The sequence below is a fragment of the Biomphalaria glabrata genome, chromosome 9 (assembly GCF_947242115.1).
Source record: "Biomphalaria glabrata chromosome 9, xgBioGlab47.1, whole genome shotgun sequence".
Classification (NCBI taxonomy): Eukaryota; Metazoa; Mollusca; class Gastropoda; family Planorbidae; genus Biomphalaria; species Biomphalaria glabrata.
The window spans coordinates 23,942,675-23,960,435 of record NC_074719.1 but is presented as its reverse complement, the minus strand read 5'-3'; the positions used below and the strand labels follow the sequence as shown (position 1 = coordinate 23,960,435).

General features: G+C 34.7%; 3 protein-coding genes across 18 annotated transcripts in view; 1 reads left to right on the top strand and 2 right to left on the bottom strand.

Annotated features, from left to right (window-relative positions):
- Nucleotides 1–17,761, top strand: part of LOC106079591 (uncharacterized) — a 145,052-nt gene that overhangs the window by 106,816 nt on the left and 20,475 nt on the right. The window lies entirely within an intron of this gene.
- LOC106079592 (protein scabrous-like) lies at nucleotides 261–6,866 on the bottom strand. The gene is made up of 6 exons (XM_056040169.1): nucleotides 6,672–6,866; nucleotides 5,194–5,346; nucleotides 4,761–4,832; nucleotides 3,647–3,812; nucleotides 3,022–3,511; nucleotides 261–2,445 (listed from the first exon to the last, which is right to left on the bottom strand). Exons 1-6 carry the CDS (start codon nucleotides 6,864–6,866, stop codon nucleotides 2,127–2,129), a joined length of 1,395 nt encoding a protein of 464 aa, XP_055896144.1. The 3' UTR covers nucleotides 261–2,126.
- On the bottom strand, nucleotides 6,966–16,219 carry LOC106064901 (uncharacterized). 2 transcript variants are annotated; one of them, XM_056040167.1, is made up of 4 exons: nucleotides 16,037–16,219; nucleotides 12,659–13,573; nucleotides 8,416–10,699; nucleotides 6,966–7,264 (listed from the first exon to the last, which is right to left on the bottom strand). In XM_056040167.1, the coding sequence occupies exons 2-4, from the start codon at nucleotides 13,486–13,488 to the stop codon at nucleotides 7,118–7,120; spliced, it is 3,261 nt and encodes a 1,086-aa protein (XP_055896142.1). In that variant the 5' UTR covers nucleotides 13,489–13,573; nucleotides 16,037–16,219; the 3' UTR covers nucleotides 6,966–7,117. The 2 variants fall into 2 exon arrangements, with proteins under 2 accessions (XP_055896142.1, XP_055896143.1); XM_056040168.1 differs by lacking the exon at nucleotides 16,037–16,219 and adding an exon at nucleotides 15,459–15,897.

Below are 17,761 nucleotides of genomic sequence, written 5' to 3'. Positions count from 1 at the left end.
TGCATGTATCAAATTTTTATTATTTCTAGAGTTCAATATTTCATTTCTTTTAAATATTTTCATTTTTTTTTTCATATTTACATTTTTAAAGTTTAAAAAATGAACACTTTTAGTTCAGAAAAACATGATTAAAAAAATGTTTACCTAACAAAGTTGAATATTTCTTCCTTAGAAAAATATAATTAATAAAAACTGAAGTATAAAAATGCATATTTTCATTTATATTATATTTTTAGTAATTTTTGACAACTTGTATAATAGTTAACAGAAAGAAATTGTGCTATAAGAAACATGCACAGAACAATATAATAAAATAAAAAATATAAATAGATGTATATCCACAATACAAATAAATAATATACATTTATTTATGTACAAATTTTAAAAAACTGTTAAAAATAATTCAATTACTTTAAAATCACCTGTTTTGTGGTATACAAGAAGTTTCAAGAGGTAGATGAAAGTTGAACACAGCTCTCCAAAATAAATCAGTGACACTAGGCAAACTTTGACAGATTTGTTAATTCTTTGTAATTAGAATACAAATATATATTTTCAGTTCTATTTAATTTCCTTTAAGCTTAAAAACTATTAAAAGCATCATTTAGTATTTAACAAACTTAGGATGTTGTCCGTTTCCCTTGTTTTGATCTCAAAAACAACAATTGCTATTGAAATTTCTATTCCTGTATGTAGCCTCCTGTGAATGGAACAAATACTATTTGTTTTGCTGAAAGTCAAACCCTTTAATATTAGGCAGCTCTATGTTACACATACAAACTTATTGTCTTTTATTATGCATTGCATTGTGGTGAAATTGCTATTGGCTAAAAGGAAATAATCAAACCTCAATAATATTTGTCAAATGACTGTCAAAAAAATTAAAATGTAATATGTATTTGTAGGCCTAATTGCAGTCCTTCAAAAGCATGAGTGTGTGTTTGGAGCATACAATTATACATATTTGGCTATATACATAATCTTTTAATAAGGACATATTTTGTTAATAGTTATAAGGTTATTGTTTACAAACTGATTACATCACATTTGCTTTAATACCAAGTAAAAACTAAAAATCTACTTCATTTTTGTATTCAATATTAAATTATGGTTTCTGCTGCCTATCTTAGCTGTCTAAGTCATAGTGCAAAGTTTAAATGTTGGTGCAATATTTGGTAGAAACATTAGCACAGAAACATGCCCAAGTGCTTAAATTCTTGGGTTGCAAACTCAGTGGTCAGGAATTTGAATTTTGCAATTTTAAGAGCATCCCTGAGTCTACTCATAACTGGAGAAAAATAAATTTGATTGGTTTAGTGTTGACCATAGAAACAGCCAGGCTCTATACAGCATGCCTAATGGAAACAGGCTTGAAAGGTTCAATAGTATTATTGTTTACTCTAAAAGATTATCAGTTCATTATCTATGTATTCCCCTTATAAGGAATATAATTAATAATTGTGTCAACTTGAACAATAAGCTTTTTCTTCCGTTTCATCATTTTCTTCAATTGCATTTGAATTTGATTACGCGCTTGTTGGATAAGTCACTTATCTTACATTTAAAATGACACTATCAATTCTATGACATGGGTAGTTTGGTGTTTGTAAACGACTTTATTAAAGGAAAAAGGAAGGTATATACAGTCCGGAACGTCCGGTGCACAAGGCACTACAATAAATATAGAAAGTGGAGGGTGGAAAAGTTGTGCAGTTTGCCGTTCTAGTCTCCCTTAACACGCTGTTGAAATGTTTCCTTAAACATAATATGTCATATTTACTTATTGTGGTATACAAATCACTGGAGAGATGGATACATTCAAATGTTTCCTTAAACATAATATGTCATATTTACTTATTGTGGTATACAAATCACTGGAGAGATGGATACATTCAAATGTTTCCTTAAACATAATATGTCATATTTACTTATTGTGGTATACAAATCACTGGAGCGACGGATACATTCAAATGTTTCCTTAAACATAATATGTCATATTTACTTATTGTGGTATACAAATCACTGGAGAGATGGATACATTCAAATGTTTCCTTAAACATAATATGTCATATTTACTTATTGTGGTATACAAATCACTGGAGCGACGGATCCATTCGATCATTAAGTTATCTTAAGGTTAGTCTACGACTTTGTCTGATCATCATGATTGTTGACTTTAACTGAATCCAGTCCTTCCCTTCTCTATTGTACCAGACCATCCCGACACTGAAAGGTCCATTTAGGTTGCTGACATGGCACTGGCTGTACCACCAACCTCCGCCATTGTATTCGGCGCAGTGGCTGGCGCTGTCGTCGTTGTCCCTGTCCATGGTGCTGAACGCCATGGTGTTGGAGTAACGCAGTGCGTCGGTTGCGTTGCCTTTGTAGCCTGCGACTAGTAAGCGGTAATTGTCGTTCTCGGAGCTGACCTTGAAAGTATCGTATCTGAAAGTAGAAATATAAATGTGTTCGAACATGGTGCATTACATAACATGAATGCTGAAACAAATGTGTATCGGAGGTAAAGAGTATGTATACATTATGTTATCATAGATTGTCTAACGAGCAGCAAGCGGTTTGGGCTATGGAAATAATTCTCCTAGTGAAAGTGTGTTTGTTTGGAGTGGCTACTAGTGCACTGTGTGACTGACTGTATACGGAAAGACCAGTTGACCTTCGTTGTACATGGATGAGTGAACATTTAAGAAAGTCTGTAAGTCAGGACTGTGTGGAAATGGGTCAGAAAGACAACGGGAGGCTGGTGTAAAGGAGACGAGTGTAAAACGAATAAAAGAAGGTGTTAATTGAGATTTGAGGTTGTTTAAAGAGTGTCTATTACAGTCCTAAAAATTAGCATAATTTAAAACTAGGAATTGAATTGTTTGTCATACTATTGGAGAACAATTAATGATTTGTATACTTATATAAATCGTTTTCAGTGTTGTTAGAATAAAGTGGACGTTTTTTGCTTACAGACAGTTTAGTGAATTTAGGATTTTAGGTTGATTTAGATCTACTTACCTGGCTTCCCATATTTCGGAGTTAATATCCTCCATTCTTATCCATAGTTCGTGATTACTACTGCAGGTTACGGCATGAATAAAGTTATTTCCGGCCCAGTAGTCACGTGACGGGTCACCAAATCCTCTCGTATATTCATCCCAGGTAACGGTAAAGTTTGCACTTCCGTCTACTCTTCTCTGTATGACTGTCCAGCCACCTGCCCTGGTGTTGTCATCTTCTGTCAGAAACTGGTCACTTTGATCATGGAGATGGACAGCCACATGATCAGCAGTCTGGGTAGACGTTATGGGGCTAGATTTGAAAGTGTCTTCGTTTGCGTCAATGTTGGAAATTGCGTTTTCTGCTACACCTTGACCTGAACTGTTCTGTGTTGCCAATTTGTCCGAAATCATAATACAATAGATCTTTTGAGTTCTGCCAATGTCTGGCCAGTAGATGGCGTAGCTGCCGTTGTTTCGTTGCCCTCTTGTGAAGTATTCTTGGCAATCTTAAACACAAATACAAGCATTTTGATTTCTTATTCTTTTCTTAATTAATCGAACAACGTAAAAAAGTAAACTGATTCTTAATTAATCTAACATCTTAAAAAAGTAAACTGACCAAAGACGACAAATGTACGAACCTTTGGGTACATTGAGAATCAAATTGTCCACTTCATTCTTCAACTCTGTTACGTGGGACAAGATGCGTTGACTCACAGGGGCGTAACGGAGCATTTGTGATAGCTTCGTATCCACTGTTTTACCATGAACTTGTAAACGGCCAACACTTGCCTCCAGACTTTTAACCTATAGTTATATAAACAAAAATATGCAGTCGACTATCCAGTTTTACTATGTCGATAAGTGGGACAACAAATATGTAAATCGGGTGACCAGGCCTGGCGTGTTTGCATCGTATCGCTTATTACAACTCACTCTCACTCTGTGTCTGTCTGGTCAAAAGTTTGTACACGTGACTTCTCCCACACCCAATCTCCGATCAAGCTGAAATTTTGCTCAATTATTTCTTTTACGTGCCAACACAAGAATCAATTGAAAAAATAACCAATTAGTAAATGAACTATTGGTAATTAATTATTTTGTTTGGTATCTCGAATAAGGGAAAGGGAAATATTTTTACTGATAAGGTGGTATAAGTTGAATTAATCCCCTTTATTGTTTATATAAAGAAAATGTGTAAATAACTATAAATAAGTATAAAACCTATTTTCTTAAGCTCCCTGACCCAGTGGTTGCCGTATTGGCTTGAGAAGGCTGAGCTCTCGAGTTCGAATTCAGGACGCACACTTTTTTTTTCATAAATACATTTAAAAAGCGACCACCCAGATACCCCCTTCTTCCCTTCCCCCTCCTTTTTTTCCCAACTGGTCCAAACAAATGATAGGATCATAACGCATTAAGAAAGCATAAAGCATAGAATTGTGCTAATCAAAAGCAATTGATAAAAATATTTCTAATCGCACAGATTTATTATTGATAGTCGGTTACTAATGTAACTACATGACCAATCCAAACCAATTGACACTGCTACACTTAATATAAGCTTTGTTTGTTTTAAAAAGTTTTTTTTTGTATTTTGCTTGCTTTTAATTTAGATTTATATGAAATGAATATATACAAGATAATTAGAAATGACTTATTTCCATTGATTGTACTATCTGTATTGAAATATCTAAGTAACCCAGCCCCATAGAAATAATGTAAACATACTGATATGAAGTAACTCTTGCTTACCCGGTCTTGTAGCTGAACGACTTCTTCCTTGGTTAGCTTCCCTTGCTCTTCAAGTCTGTACAGCTTGACTTCCTGGACAGTTTTATAGTTTATAGTGAGAGAGTATAAATGTTCGACTTTGTTTGAATATCATGTGAAGTATTAGAGAATAAACTTCTTAATGTGTGTTTGAATATCATGTGAAGTATTAGAGAATAAACTTCTTAATGTGTGTTTGAATATCATGTTAAGTATTAGAGAATAAACTTCTTAATGTGTGTTTGAATATCATGTTAAGTATTAGAGAATAAACTTCTTAATGCTTGTGTGTGTACATGAATTGTGTGTGTGTATATAAAATGTGTGTGTGTGTGTACATGAAATGTGTGTGTGTGTACATGAAATGTGGTGTATTTATTTGTCTTGGTTGTTTTATCCAATTGGTCACTTTTACCTGAAGAAGTTCGTTGTTGGTTCTGCCACAATGTCTCATTGAATGATTCAACATGGCCGCCTCAAGACTGCTGAGTCTATTAGCGTTGAACAGGAGTTGAATGTTTAGATTATCCAGCACAGTTCTGGATTTATCAAGTGATTGTATGGACAGCTACAAAATAGAACCAAATAAGTGTTTAACATGCAATAAGATTACTTTCCTATCATAAGCCTACATCATATTGAAATAATTTGCTATTGATTCCCCGAAAGGGGAAAAGACGCTATTAGTTTTGTGTGAAATGTCTGTCCGTCTGACCGTCTGTCCGTCCGTCCCGTTTAGATCTCGTAAACTAGAAAAGTTATTGAAAATTGGACATCACAATATTTTAGACCATTCAAAGTTCTGATGCAACGGCTACTTTTTTGTTTTCCTGAAAGCGAAAAATCTAATTTTTAAAATCAGTTATGCAAGTATTTCTTTAAAGAGAAAAAGCTAATTAGTATGCATTATAAGCTAGACCTAATTTAAAACAAATAGTAATCTTATAAACTTCATTTTTCTAAACCTTTTTTTTATTGCGGAATTTATTATTTAATTTTTTATTTGAGGATTTGAATAAGAGATTGAGCCTTTTCAAAAAATTAGATCAATTATAAGACATCAGTTAGGCCAGGGGAGGCGCGGTGGCTGAGCGGTAAGGCGCTTGGCTTCCGAACCTGTGGTCCCGGGTTCGAATCCTGGTGAAGACTGGGATTTTTAACTTTTGGAATCTTTGGGCGCCTCTGAGTCCACTCAGCTCTAATGGGTACCTGACATTAGTTGGGGAAAAGTAAAGGCGGTTGGTCGTTGTGCTGGCTACATGACACCCTATGTTAACCGTAGGCCACAAAAACAGATGAACTTTACATCATCGGGCCCTATAGACCACAAGGTCTGAAAGGAGAACTAGTTTTGCCAGGTTCACATCTAACTTTACATTCACTTTCACCTATCCTTTGATGTGGTGGACCGTTGGGGCACTACACAAGATCTGTTAACCTTCTTTCTCCATTCTTATCTCTCATTTGTCTTTGATATAATTTCCTTCGGATGTTCTTTCTGAAAATATTGAAGCCTGCCTGGGTGGAACACTTCGGAGGCAGATTTTGAGTTTGTGTTTCCACACAAACTGTCTTTTGTAACCTTGTTTATTATTTTACTTAGCTGCAAGAAAATCTGTAAGAAAATCTTTAAGTGTCTCTCATATTCAAAGATGAATATCACCTTTGTTTTTAAACGCAAATAGCCAATTTAATGTCTCGAAATTATTGGATGGCTTGACTAGGGTGGATGACTTGACTAGGGTGGATGACTTGACTAGGGTGGATGACTTGACTTAGGAAGCATATGAATGTCAAGTAAAGAACTAATGTATACTTCTTTCTGGGGCTGTAGTTTACATGGTTGGGTGGCTCATTCAACATAAAGATTGGGAAATAACAACGTATAGTGACCTCATGTTGACGTTTGTTGCTCAGCTGAAAGATTCTCTCACTTAAATCTTGCATGGAGTTGTTTAGATTTATCACGTGGCCCTGTAGGTGGCGAAACGATCTCTGACTGGCGTTGTGCACGGTGGCCATCCGGTCTTCAAGCTTGGACAGCGCAGTGGCCATATCCGACATGACGGTAGATACCATCTTGGACATCCGTATCTATAATTGGAAAAACAAAACAACGTGAATTATGAACCATGTGATTAAAACAATGCTGTTGTAACTGAAGTGCATATGAAAACAATAATTAGATGCGTATGCCATTGTTTATTTAGTCAAGCATTGTGACATCAGCCGTCATTGATTTCAGTAGATGTATCTATTTCATTCGCAACGTGGTTGTATAATGTCTTAGTATTTCTAATAGACACTATTGTTATTTAAAGTATTATATATCTACATTATTAATGAAAATACTTATTGTCGCTAGTACTGTTCTCAAGTTGTGCCAGACTCGATCTCCACTGGTCAGTTGTGACTATCTCTTTGGTCAAATTGAATATCGACTCTCGAACTTTAGTAATGAATTCTTTCATATTAATTGCAGAAACCTTGAGCAGAGAAACAAGAAGAATTGGTTATTTGAATACTAGGTTTACACATTTGAAACACGAACCTCTCTTTACAAAGCTTATATCAGCTCACTCTGCCTGTCTGGTACAAATCTTGTACACTTCATTTCTATCACTTCTCTATCTCAGATCAGGCTGAAACTTTGCACAATTATTCATTTCGAAAACAATACATTAATCAATCAAAAAAAGTAACCATTTAGTTATCAAAAGTAATTAGTAATCGATATTTTTATAATAGGAAATGGGAGATGTGATCAATATTGCAGTATTTTAAATGTGGCGGTAATTGTGCGTTTTTTTCCCTTTTATAAGCTTTGTTATTTAAGTATCTATTTATAATTTGCTTGCTTTGTAGTTTGTTGAATTAGCAAGGTAGAGAAAAGTAACTTAAAAGGTTATTATACAGTCTTCACTCCAGCAATCAGCAGTTCACTATCATACCATATGTTCTTGTACATGGAGTAGGTCTCATATTTTTTATAATATAGAAAATGTAGTCAAACAATCAACAAATGTTCCAAAAGTCATTGTCTACCAATTCTACCGCTATTTCTGATCTTATCTTGTAAATTTTAGAAAGAGAGGATAATTACGTTCTACGCATTTCACATGTCACAATCTAGTCATGCATGCCAATCAGTGACGTCAACTTTGCTAAATCGTTGTTTTTTCCTGGCTAATTAGGCTACCCATTCCATGTTCTAACAGCCATAGGTAAGAACTGGTACTTCTAGCATATGGAATAAGAAATGTGCCTTTATCTTTGTGTCGTTCTGAGCACTTTCTTCGGTTTTGGTTTTGTAAATTAGGGCTCAGTGTTTTATGTATTAGGCCTATTGCTACTTTCTTTGTCCTGAAGTGTCTCTAAATTCAGTAATTTTATTAGAGGTGATATTTTTATCAAAAGTGAATATTCGTTTGTTTTAGAGTTCAAGGCTTTATTTTGTGTATGTTCTAGTTTTTATTATGTTTTCTTGAGTTGAAGGGTCACACACAGATGATTCATATTCTAATATTGGCCTAACTAAGGCTAAATACCTTTTGAAAAACAAAACTTTAATAAACCCTAAAGCCTATTTGTTAAAAATAAGATTCCTTAACATTAATTAAATCGTTAGTCCACTCACTTGGCTAGCCAGCTTGGTCAACATTAATGATGCTTTGGTCAGATAAGCGTGAAGATGTTGCAACTCAGCTCCCTGTTCTTTCAGCTCCTGACCCAGCTTTAAAGTCTTGTTTCTCATCTCAGTGTGGACTGTGTTGGAATGCTGGTAATGTTTGCTGACATTGCTCCTGATATTGCTTGTCTCTGTCTTGTGTTTGCGGAACTCTTCAGTGAGTGACTCGGTGGCAGACTTCTGCTTGGTCAACATTTTCAGCAGGTTCAGACTTTTGTTTTCGTTTTCTTGCTTGATGCTTGAAATATTCAGACATGTAGACACCAATCTTACAACAGTTTGCTCTAAGACTTTAACTCTTTCCTCTAAATTTGGTTTTGAGAAGACAGATGTACTGTCAGGGCGAAAGAAACGTGTACTATTGTTGATAACAGTGGACACTTGGTGTAGAGAATCTTGATTGGAATTGTTCAATGCACTTGGACTGTAATCAAACAAGTTCTGGGTTTCGTTTCCTAAACTGTTAAAGTCTGTTGACTCAGTAAATGAGTTATTTAAAGGTTGGGTTGTTACATTCATTGTACTTGACTCTGTTAAAGAGTTAGTGAATGTATGAGTTGTTTCATTGAGTGTACTTGACTCAGTAGTGTTAACTATGTAGTCACTGAAGTTTGAAATAAAAGTTGATATCGAGCCATTGATTTGTATCTCAGTACCTGTTACATTTACATCTAAAATATTTTTTGTTAAAGTAACCTCAGAGTTAGAAAACTCCAAATCTTGTTTTTGATTAGATGGTTCACTAGTTGTTTCAGGCAATGATTGATTCAAGAAAGGATAAGTTTGGCTAGAAATGTTTGTGTCATTGACCAATGCAGATAGTGTATCTGTGGTGTCATTGAACAATGCAGATAATGTATCTGTGGTGTCATTGAACAATGCAGATAGTGTATCTGTGGTGTGATTGAACAATGCAGATAGTGTATCTGTGATGTTATCTTCGTAATTAGAGAAATCGTTTTCGCGAAGTATCGCATTTGATTGAATCTCTTCAAATGTTTTGTTTGATAAATGTTCTTCAGCCACAAAACGCGCGTCTCTTAAATGTGAGGAGTTGGATACGTCTTGTTTAGACCTTGCATCAAAAAAGAAAGAATATAATTGATCTTTTAGGTTTGAATTTGTGACATTAACTGTCTCGTTCATCAAGTCCTGACTCAAATTTGTTTTTGATGCTAAATCATCGATGTGGGTTGTGGATACATGTATTTGTTCTACATCAGTTGATGGCAGACTATATGTTCTTTGTAATGCCTTAAGGGTTGCTTCTGACATGTCAATTCCTTTAGTCTGTAAGTCAAGAGCTGGTCCTGACGTAGTTTGATATGTAAGTGTTGAAGAATCTGTCTTGTAAGTTGTGTTGGTAGATGACGAGCTTGTATTAATGGTAAATGTTTCTGTGAATGTAGTCAAACTAAGAGCAGCAGCATCAGATACATTTAGTGCTTGGTTTTGAGAGACATCCAACGTTGTTTTTAGTGTAGCACTTGTTGATACGGTTGAATATAAAACGTCACCATATTGACGTTCATTTTGTTGACCTGCACTATTTGTCATCAGATATTCATCAACCCGGTGTTCTGACCTTGAACCCTCTGTTTCACTTTTGTTGGTGAGATCGTCAAAGCTTTGAAACCACTTCACTACAGTAGCAGTTGTGGTGTTTTCCTTTAGAGTGACAATCTCAGTTCCAGCTGAATTGCCTCTCGACATGTTATAGTCTCTGTCGCCTTTGCCATCTAGTACATTCCTGTTACCTTGGAGCTTACCTAAATCCTTGACTGTGTTTTGTGGTTGTTCAGTGTGGACTTTACCGCTTCTTTTTCTGCGATCCTGAATACTTCTCATAGTAGCATGATCCTGAATACTTCTCATAGTAGCATGATCCTGAATACTTCTCATAGTAGCATGATACCGTTTCTTCGCTTGTAATACAAATCTCTGTGTTTGGAGAGAACCTTTTATGTGTAGCATACCACTGTCAGGAGTCGATACATTGCAAACGTGACACATTGTTTTGATATAAAGCTGATTTAAAGCGGCTATGTTTTTCTGAACCTGTCTATGTTTTTTCCTCATGGATATAAATTTGAGTTTTATCCACTGCTCGATGGCATTGATTTGGTTCATTGAATCAAGTTTCCACTCTTGCAATCTGTTCACTTTGGTCTGAATGTAACGAGAGTGACCTTGACATGCTGTAATTTCACTTTGTAGCTTAAAATTGGAATCTCTGTTTAAAAAAAAAAAAGACGCGACGTTTTCAAATTTACTCACAAATAACCGAATATATAATATAATATAATATAATATAATATAATATAATATAATATAATAAAATATAATATAATATAATATAATATAATATAATATAATATAATATAATATAATATAATATAATATAATATAATATAATATAAAATAATATAATATGATATGATATGATATGATATGATATGATTAAATATAATATAATATAATATGATATGATATGATATGATATGATATGATTAAATATAATATAATATAATAAGAAATGATATAATATAATATAATTTTAATTTCAATATAATATGAAAGGTAGGTGTTGTTATGTTCACAAAAAGTTACACTAGTTTGGCATGGCTAGCCACCATCATGAATTATTCCACCGCCCAAGAAAGGAAGCATTGCCAAAAACAAACAACAAAATAACTCAATAAAACGATCAGTCTGATAATTAGGCCTAATTGAGCAAGAAGGATGATTAGGCCTAATTGAGCAAGAAGGATGATTAGGCATAATTGAGCAAGAAGGATGATTAGGCCTAATTGAGCAAGAAGGATGATTAGGCCTAATTGAGCAAGAAGGATGATTAGGCCTAATTGAGCAAGAAGGATGATTAGGCCTAATTGAGCAAGAAGGATGATTAGGCCTAATTGAGCAAGAAGGATGATTAGGCATAATTGAGCAAGAAGGATGATTAGGCCTAATTGAGCAAGAAGGATGATTAGGCCTAATTGAGCAAGAAGGATGATTAGGCCTAATTGAGCAAGAAGGATGATTAGGCCTAATTGAGCAAGAAGGATGATTAGGCCTAATTGAGCAAGAAGGATGATTAGGCCTAATTGAGCAAGAAGGATGATTAGGCATAATTGAGCAAGAAGGATGATTAGGCATAATTGAGCAAGAAGGATGATTAGGCTTAATTGAGCAAGATAATGTTAAGAATTATTCTCAACAGACTCAAGAGAAAAAGTGAGGATTTTTTGTTTCTGAAGAACAAGCAAGCTTCAGAGCAGGTAGAAGCACTGTTGAACAAATATTAAACATAGACTGTTACATGAAAACCTTACTTAAGACTTCAAAAAAAGCTTTTGACCGGGCTTAGCATGATAGCATGTGGCAAATAATGAGATAGTTCAATATAGATAAAAACTTTATTGCTTTTATCAATGCCCTATATAAAAATGAATGCCTGCGTGCAGGCAAAAATAATTAGCATTTTATGTTCGTGTATTTATAAACTCAGCTACTGATACATTGATACGACATTGATAAAGTGTTGTCTATAAAACTGTCCGTGTCTTAGAACTGTATGATTTGTAGTTACTTGAAGGGGAAACACTACGTAATGTACTGAGTGTATTTACTTGAAGGGGAAACACTACGTAATGTACTGAGTGTATTTACTTGAAGGGGAAACACTACGTAATGTACTGAGTGTATTTACTTGAAGGGGAAACACTACGTAATGTACTGAGTGTATTTACTTGAAGGGGAAACACTACGTAATGTACTGAGTGTATTTACTTGAAGGGGAAACACTACGTAATGTACTGAGTGTATTTACTTGAAGGGGAAACACTACGTAATGTACTGAGTGTATTTACTTGAAGGGGAAACACTACGTAATGTACTGAGTGTATTTACTTGAAGGGGAAACACTACGTAATGTACTGAGTGTATTTACTTGAAGGGGAAACACTACGTAATGTACTGAGTGTATTTACTTGAAGGGGAAACACTACGTAATGTACTGAGTGTATTTACTTGAAGGGGAAACACTACGTAATGTACTGAGTGTATTTACTTGAAGGGGAAACACTACGTAATGTACTGAGTGTATTTACTTGAAGGGGAAACACTACGTAATGTACTGAGTGTATTTACTTGAAGGGGAAACACTACGTAATGTACTGAGTGTATTTACCTTAAAATGTTCTGCTCTTCATATAATAGTTTTACTGCAAGGGCGAGAACTGCCATTGTGTCTGCTACATCATTCGTAGAAGACTTAAAGTCTGTCTTCCAAATCTCTTGCAGTTTTTTGTTAACTTCTTCTTTGTTCATTGCATTGCTAGACTTATTGTTTGAGTTTACACCATCTATCACTGTGTTGTTCAAATCATTCGGTCTTACTGGTGGATTCTCAATCTGGACATTAACAGTCTTCAGTTTTGTTTCTATATCATTAGCATCGCTGGACGTTGGTGATGCTAAGCTTACATTAGTGCTGAAAACACTGACATGTCCTGCATTCTGTAAAACCTCATTATGAAACTTGGCGTCTGATTGGTTTTCATTGTTAGACTTGAGGTTCTTGATTATTTTCTCTGAAAGAAACTCTGGAATGTTATGTTTCAAACGGTGCGGTCTTATCTGAACAAATCTCTTTGTGTTCGTAGATCTAGTCTTTCTCTGTAGTTTGTCTAATAGAGGCATGTTTATCTCTTTAAATTTGGCACTTGTCAATCCTCTACGCTTTACATACTGATAGTTGTATGCATCTGTCGTATAGCTGAATCCCCTGCCTGCTTTGATGAAGATACTATCTTGTCGATGTAGAACATTGTTTCCTAAGTGAGAGAGCTTGTCTGTTTTGTGGTCATCGCTTTTTAGTCTGTGTAGAAAAAGATGGTAGCCCTTTGCAGCTGTGTCTTGGCTTCTGTTATCGACTAGATCCGTTGGATCAGCCTTTAGCTGGAGTACAGCCAGGGAGAAGATATAATTTAGGGCAATAAAACAAGGGTTAAAGGTCATTCTTCCTTCGTGTGTGTGTGTTTTATTGACCAACTTGACATATCAGATTAATTACCAACATTTTACACCCCAACATTTTAGCACTCTGGAAATAAAGAAAAAAAAGGCATTTGATATATAGAAAAGCAACCTGATAACATTAAAGATAAGACAGAGTTTGTATTATTAGCGATCAGCATAGACTTTATAGTACGGATAAACTTAGTGTCTATATATTTGTGAAAAGCACAGAGTTTGTACAATAAATAAGCAGCGTATGTACAATTAATAAGCAGAGAGTTTTTCTTGTTAACGATAAGCACATTGCTTGTATTATATTATAAATAATATCTTAGTATAGAAATAATATTGAATACTCGTGCTTTTTTGTAAAAAAAAAATTGTTACCGGTACTCAGTAGTTGATTACCTAACTTTTAACTACTAAAAATTAATAATATACGTTAAAATACAAGAATAGTAATATTTTTTTCAAAAAGATGCCGGTACGCTGTACCCTTTCGTGCTACAAAAATGTTTATTATTTTAAGTAGTAAAAAAAAAATAATAAATATATATCAAGTGAATAGGTTTTAAAACTGAAATGTCTAGGTCATGACTACTTCCGTAGTGTGTACACCGGATACACCATCAGTCTTGACATTTGTGGATATGGCTCCGTTGTAGGATTATCTCCACCAATCTTGTTAATATTAAGACACTAACCATCATTGTCTGGCCTAATTGCGTTATGGATTACTGTGTGCTGATATTGACATAGTGCAAGGCAATGCTTCGTTTCCGCCCCTCAATAGTCCAGTACCAGGTGGCATAGATCTCACCTTTCAACCCTACCCTCCTTCATTTCCTCTTAAATTCTAGTCACATGGGCAAGGTGTAGACCTTTGCCTTCTTTCTCTTTTTTTTTATCCAACACATTTCCAAGACTTGATAGTTTCTCAAACTGTGATGTGCCTGGAGGTACTTGTGGGGTGTTCCATGGGGTACTAGTGAGGAGTTATTTAAACTCCCAATAGGGCTATTAGTGAATGTATCTGGGTGTTTTGGAAATGGTATTATAATTGATTGGAGTGACATTCCAAAACTGAACTTACAAGGATTTTAAGAAAATGTTCATTCTTGCTGTAATGGAATACATTTATTTAGGTATCTCTTAATGGTATGGAATACATTTATTTAGGTATCTCTTAATGTTATGGAATACATTTATTTAGGTATCTCTTAATGTTTTGGAATACATTTGCTTTGTGGTTAAGTTCTTAATTATGTTTTCTTTTTACTCAGCATTTTCATTTAAGGTAATGCCCACCCTCTTTATTTTTTTTTTCTAAAACTTTGAGTAGAATAGAATGTCAACATGACGTGTTTACTTTCTCTCAATGTTGTGGCTGAGTGCCTTAGAGAATTTCTAAAACGGATTAAAATAGAAGATGTTGCATTTCGAAACATAAGAACTATTTTAAATTATAACTCTCTCTCTCTCTCCCACTCTCCCTCTCCCTCCCACTCTCTCTCTCTCTTTCCTCTTCCTCTTTTTCTTCACTTTAATTGTATTCAATATTGTTAAAACTGACTTCATTCTAAGGGTTAAATGAATCGATATCCTGGAGGCCACAAATAATGATTTGTGATAAAAATACTTAGAATAAAAAAAATAATGTAAATTATTTATTTCACTGTTACACTGTATTCTGTTGTTCACTCCCCAAGTTCGCTGTTCGTATTCAATATTTCCAATAAATTCTTTTGTTTTTATAGTCTACACTATAGTTATTGAAAACAAGTAAAGATGATTGGTCGTTGTGCTGGCCTACTCGATCCATAAGCAACCGTAGAGCAGAACAAAATAAAATAAAATAACCCGATATTTGTTTCGTTGTCTATAGTTGTATTTAGTCCGTTGAGACAAGCTTGGATAATAAGTAATACATTTCTAGTTTTAAAAAGCTTGAAAGAACTCTTTCTACTTACACCACGTAAACTGCAGCTGATCTAGAGAAACTGTAAACTGTCTCACGTCTGGCGTGCATTGAATTTTATAGTAGAGCTCTCTTGCCCATGAAACAACATTTCTGTGTGAAGTTGTCTTTTGATTCCGAGAACTGAAAGACCCACAGAACTAGAATGTGGTCGTTATTGCTGGATGAACTACAGCAAGAGTTCAAAGGTGAAGATGATGAATGCTTTCTTTGTAGATTCTAGTTTTAACTCTTTCTCTCCGTAATTATTTTACTCATTTCGATAGTACTCGTTTTTATATTTCACTATTCTGTTAGGATTAAACTTCAATAACTTTTTTTGTTTGTTATCAGAAAATATGAGATATCATTTGGTATTGAATTATAGGAGAATGCATGCTCTTTTTACACAACAGAAAGTAAAGTTTATAAATCCAAAAATCAATTTAGTTTATTGGGGGTCAAATCAACGTTGGCATCGTCAATTAGGAGAGAAAGAGTTTAATCATTCTCAAACCTTTAGATGCAACATAGAGGCAGTTTAATTTCCACATGCCATATGTTTCTACCGCTATTAATATAAGTGCTTACCTTTTTCCTGACGCTTCTTCCGCTTACAGATAGTAGAATGTAATGAACTCGCTGCCACTTCAAACTCAATACAATGTCTTAAGTTGAACGTATAAAGGCTGTATGTCACGTGACTCTGTTGCATCCCAATGTTGAGATTATCTCTTAAGTAGTCAAAGGCTCTCCAATGTTTGTTTCAAACTGTCTGGTGGAAGCCGGTGTTTAAAAAAAGTGAGGCATGTTTCCTGCTACCCACTCACACTCACACACACTTACACTCGCTACCAAGGCTCTGTGGAGGGTAGGGGTGAAGGCCACGTGGGGACAAAAATAGCGCAAGGGATGAACAAAGGGAGTGGCTAGTAGTTGAGCTCTTTCTCTCTCTCCTGTCTCTCTCTCTCTCTCTCTCCTCTCTCTGTCTCCCTTTCTCTCTCTCCTCTCTCTATCTCCCTTACTCTCTCTCTCTCTCTCTCTCTCTCCTCTGTATTTCCCTCTTTCTTTTTTCTTTTTTGGCTCTCATTTTCTCCCCCCCCCTTTTTTTATCTTGTTACATAAAAAGAGATTTTTTATTTGTGAAAGAGTTTATTGGATTATCTCAATAAAGTTTCCATAAGTTGTTTTTACAAAGCTTATCTCTTTCTGTCTGATACAAAGTTTGTACACGCTATTTCTCCCACACCTAATTTCGGATCAAGCTGAAATTTTGCTTAATTATTTCTTTTAATTGAAAAAACAATAATCAATTTTTTTTAAAATTAGCAAATTAGCTAATTAACTATTGGAAATTAATTATTTTGTTTGGTATCTCAAACAAGGTGAATAAATTGTATTTGACTGAAGTGGTGGTATAAGCTGAATTAGTTGCCTTTACAGGTTGTCGCTCTAGACTGAAACAAAAAATATATAACTATACAATCTTCTCTAGCCATAAGTACTAGTAGAGTGGTTAGCACGTCGGCCCGATGAGGCGTTAGCCTCGAGTTCGAATTCATGTCGCTCAACCCCCTTGTTTTTAACAATACTTCTAAAAAACCAATCACGGTAAAGTCCACTCAGATATCCCCCGCTTTCCCATTCCATTCTCCCAACTGGTCCAGACAAGTGATAGATAAGTGATAGACAAGTGATAGATAAGTTATAGATAAGTGATAGACAAGTGATAGATAAGTGATAGATAAGTGATAGGATCATAGCGTTGGAGAAAACTAAAGCATGAAATAGCGCTACACAAAAACAATTGGGTAAAAATAGTATTAACCGCACAGATTTAGTGTTGCTGGTCTAGATTTATTAGAAATTTAATTTAAATGGCTGATCCCTAATAATTGATACAATTACAATTGTTTTCTTTTTTTTTTTAATAAAGTATTTATGTTTTTCCTGTTTATTTCTACTCAATGTAACTATTAAATGATCACCTTGTTAGCAAGTACTCGGTAACAACTTCTACATCTTCAAACTAGGCTTAGGCTTTACTTTAGACTTTGATGACCTTTTAAGGAGTACTCTGTTCTGGTCTTATCTTGTATACACATTATAGTAGAGGTTTGCTGAAATGTCGACTTCTTTCAGACTTATTTATTTAGTGTTACATATGTAGGATTCTGTGAGATTGAATAAAGTTCATCCTTTACAAAATGTTGAGAACTACTGATTTAAACGAAGGTTCTAATCTTGCTCTTTTATCTCCATATTGCAAGGGGGATAACTGATCAGGAGTTTTAAGTCACTTGTACAAAATGCCTA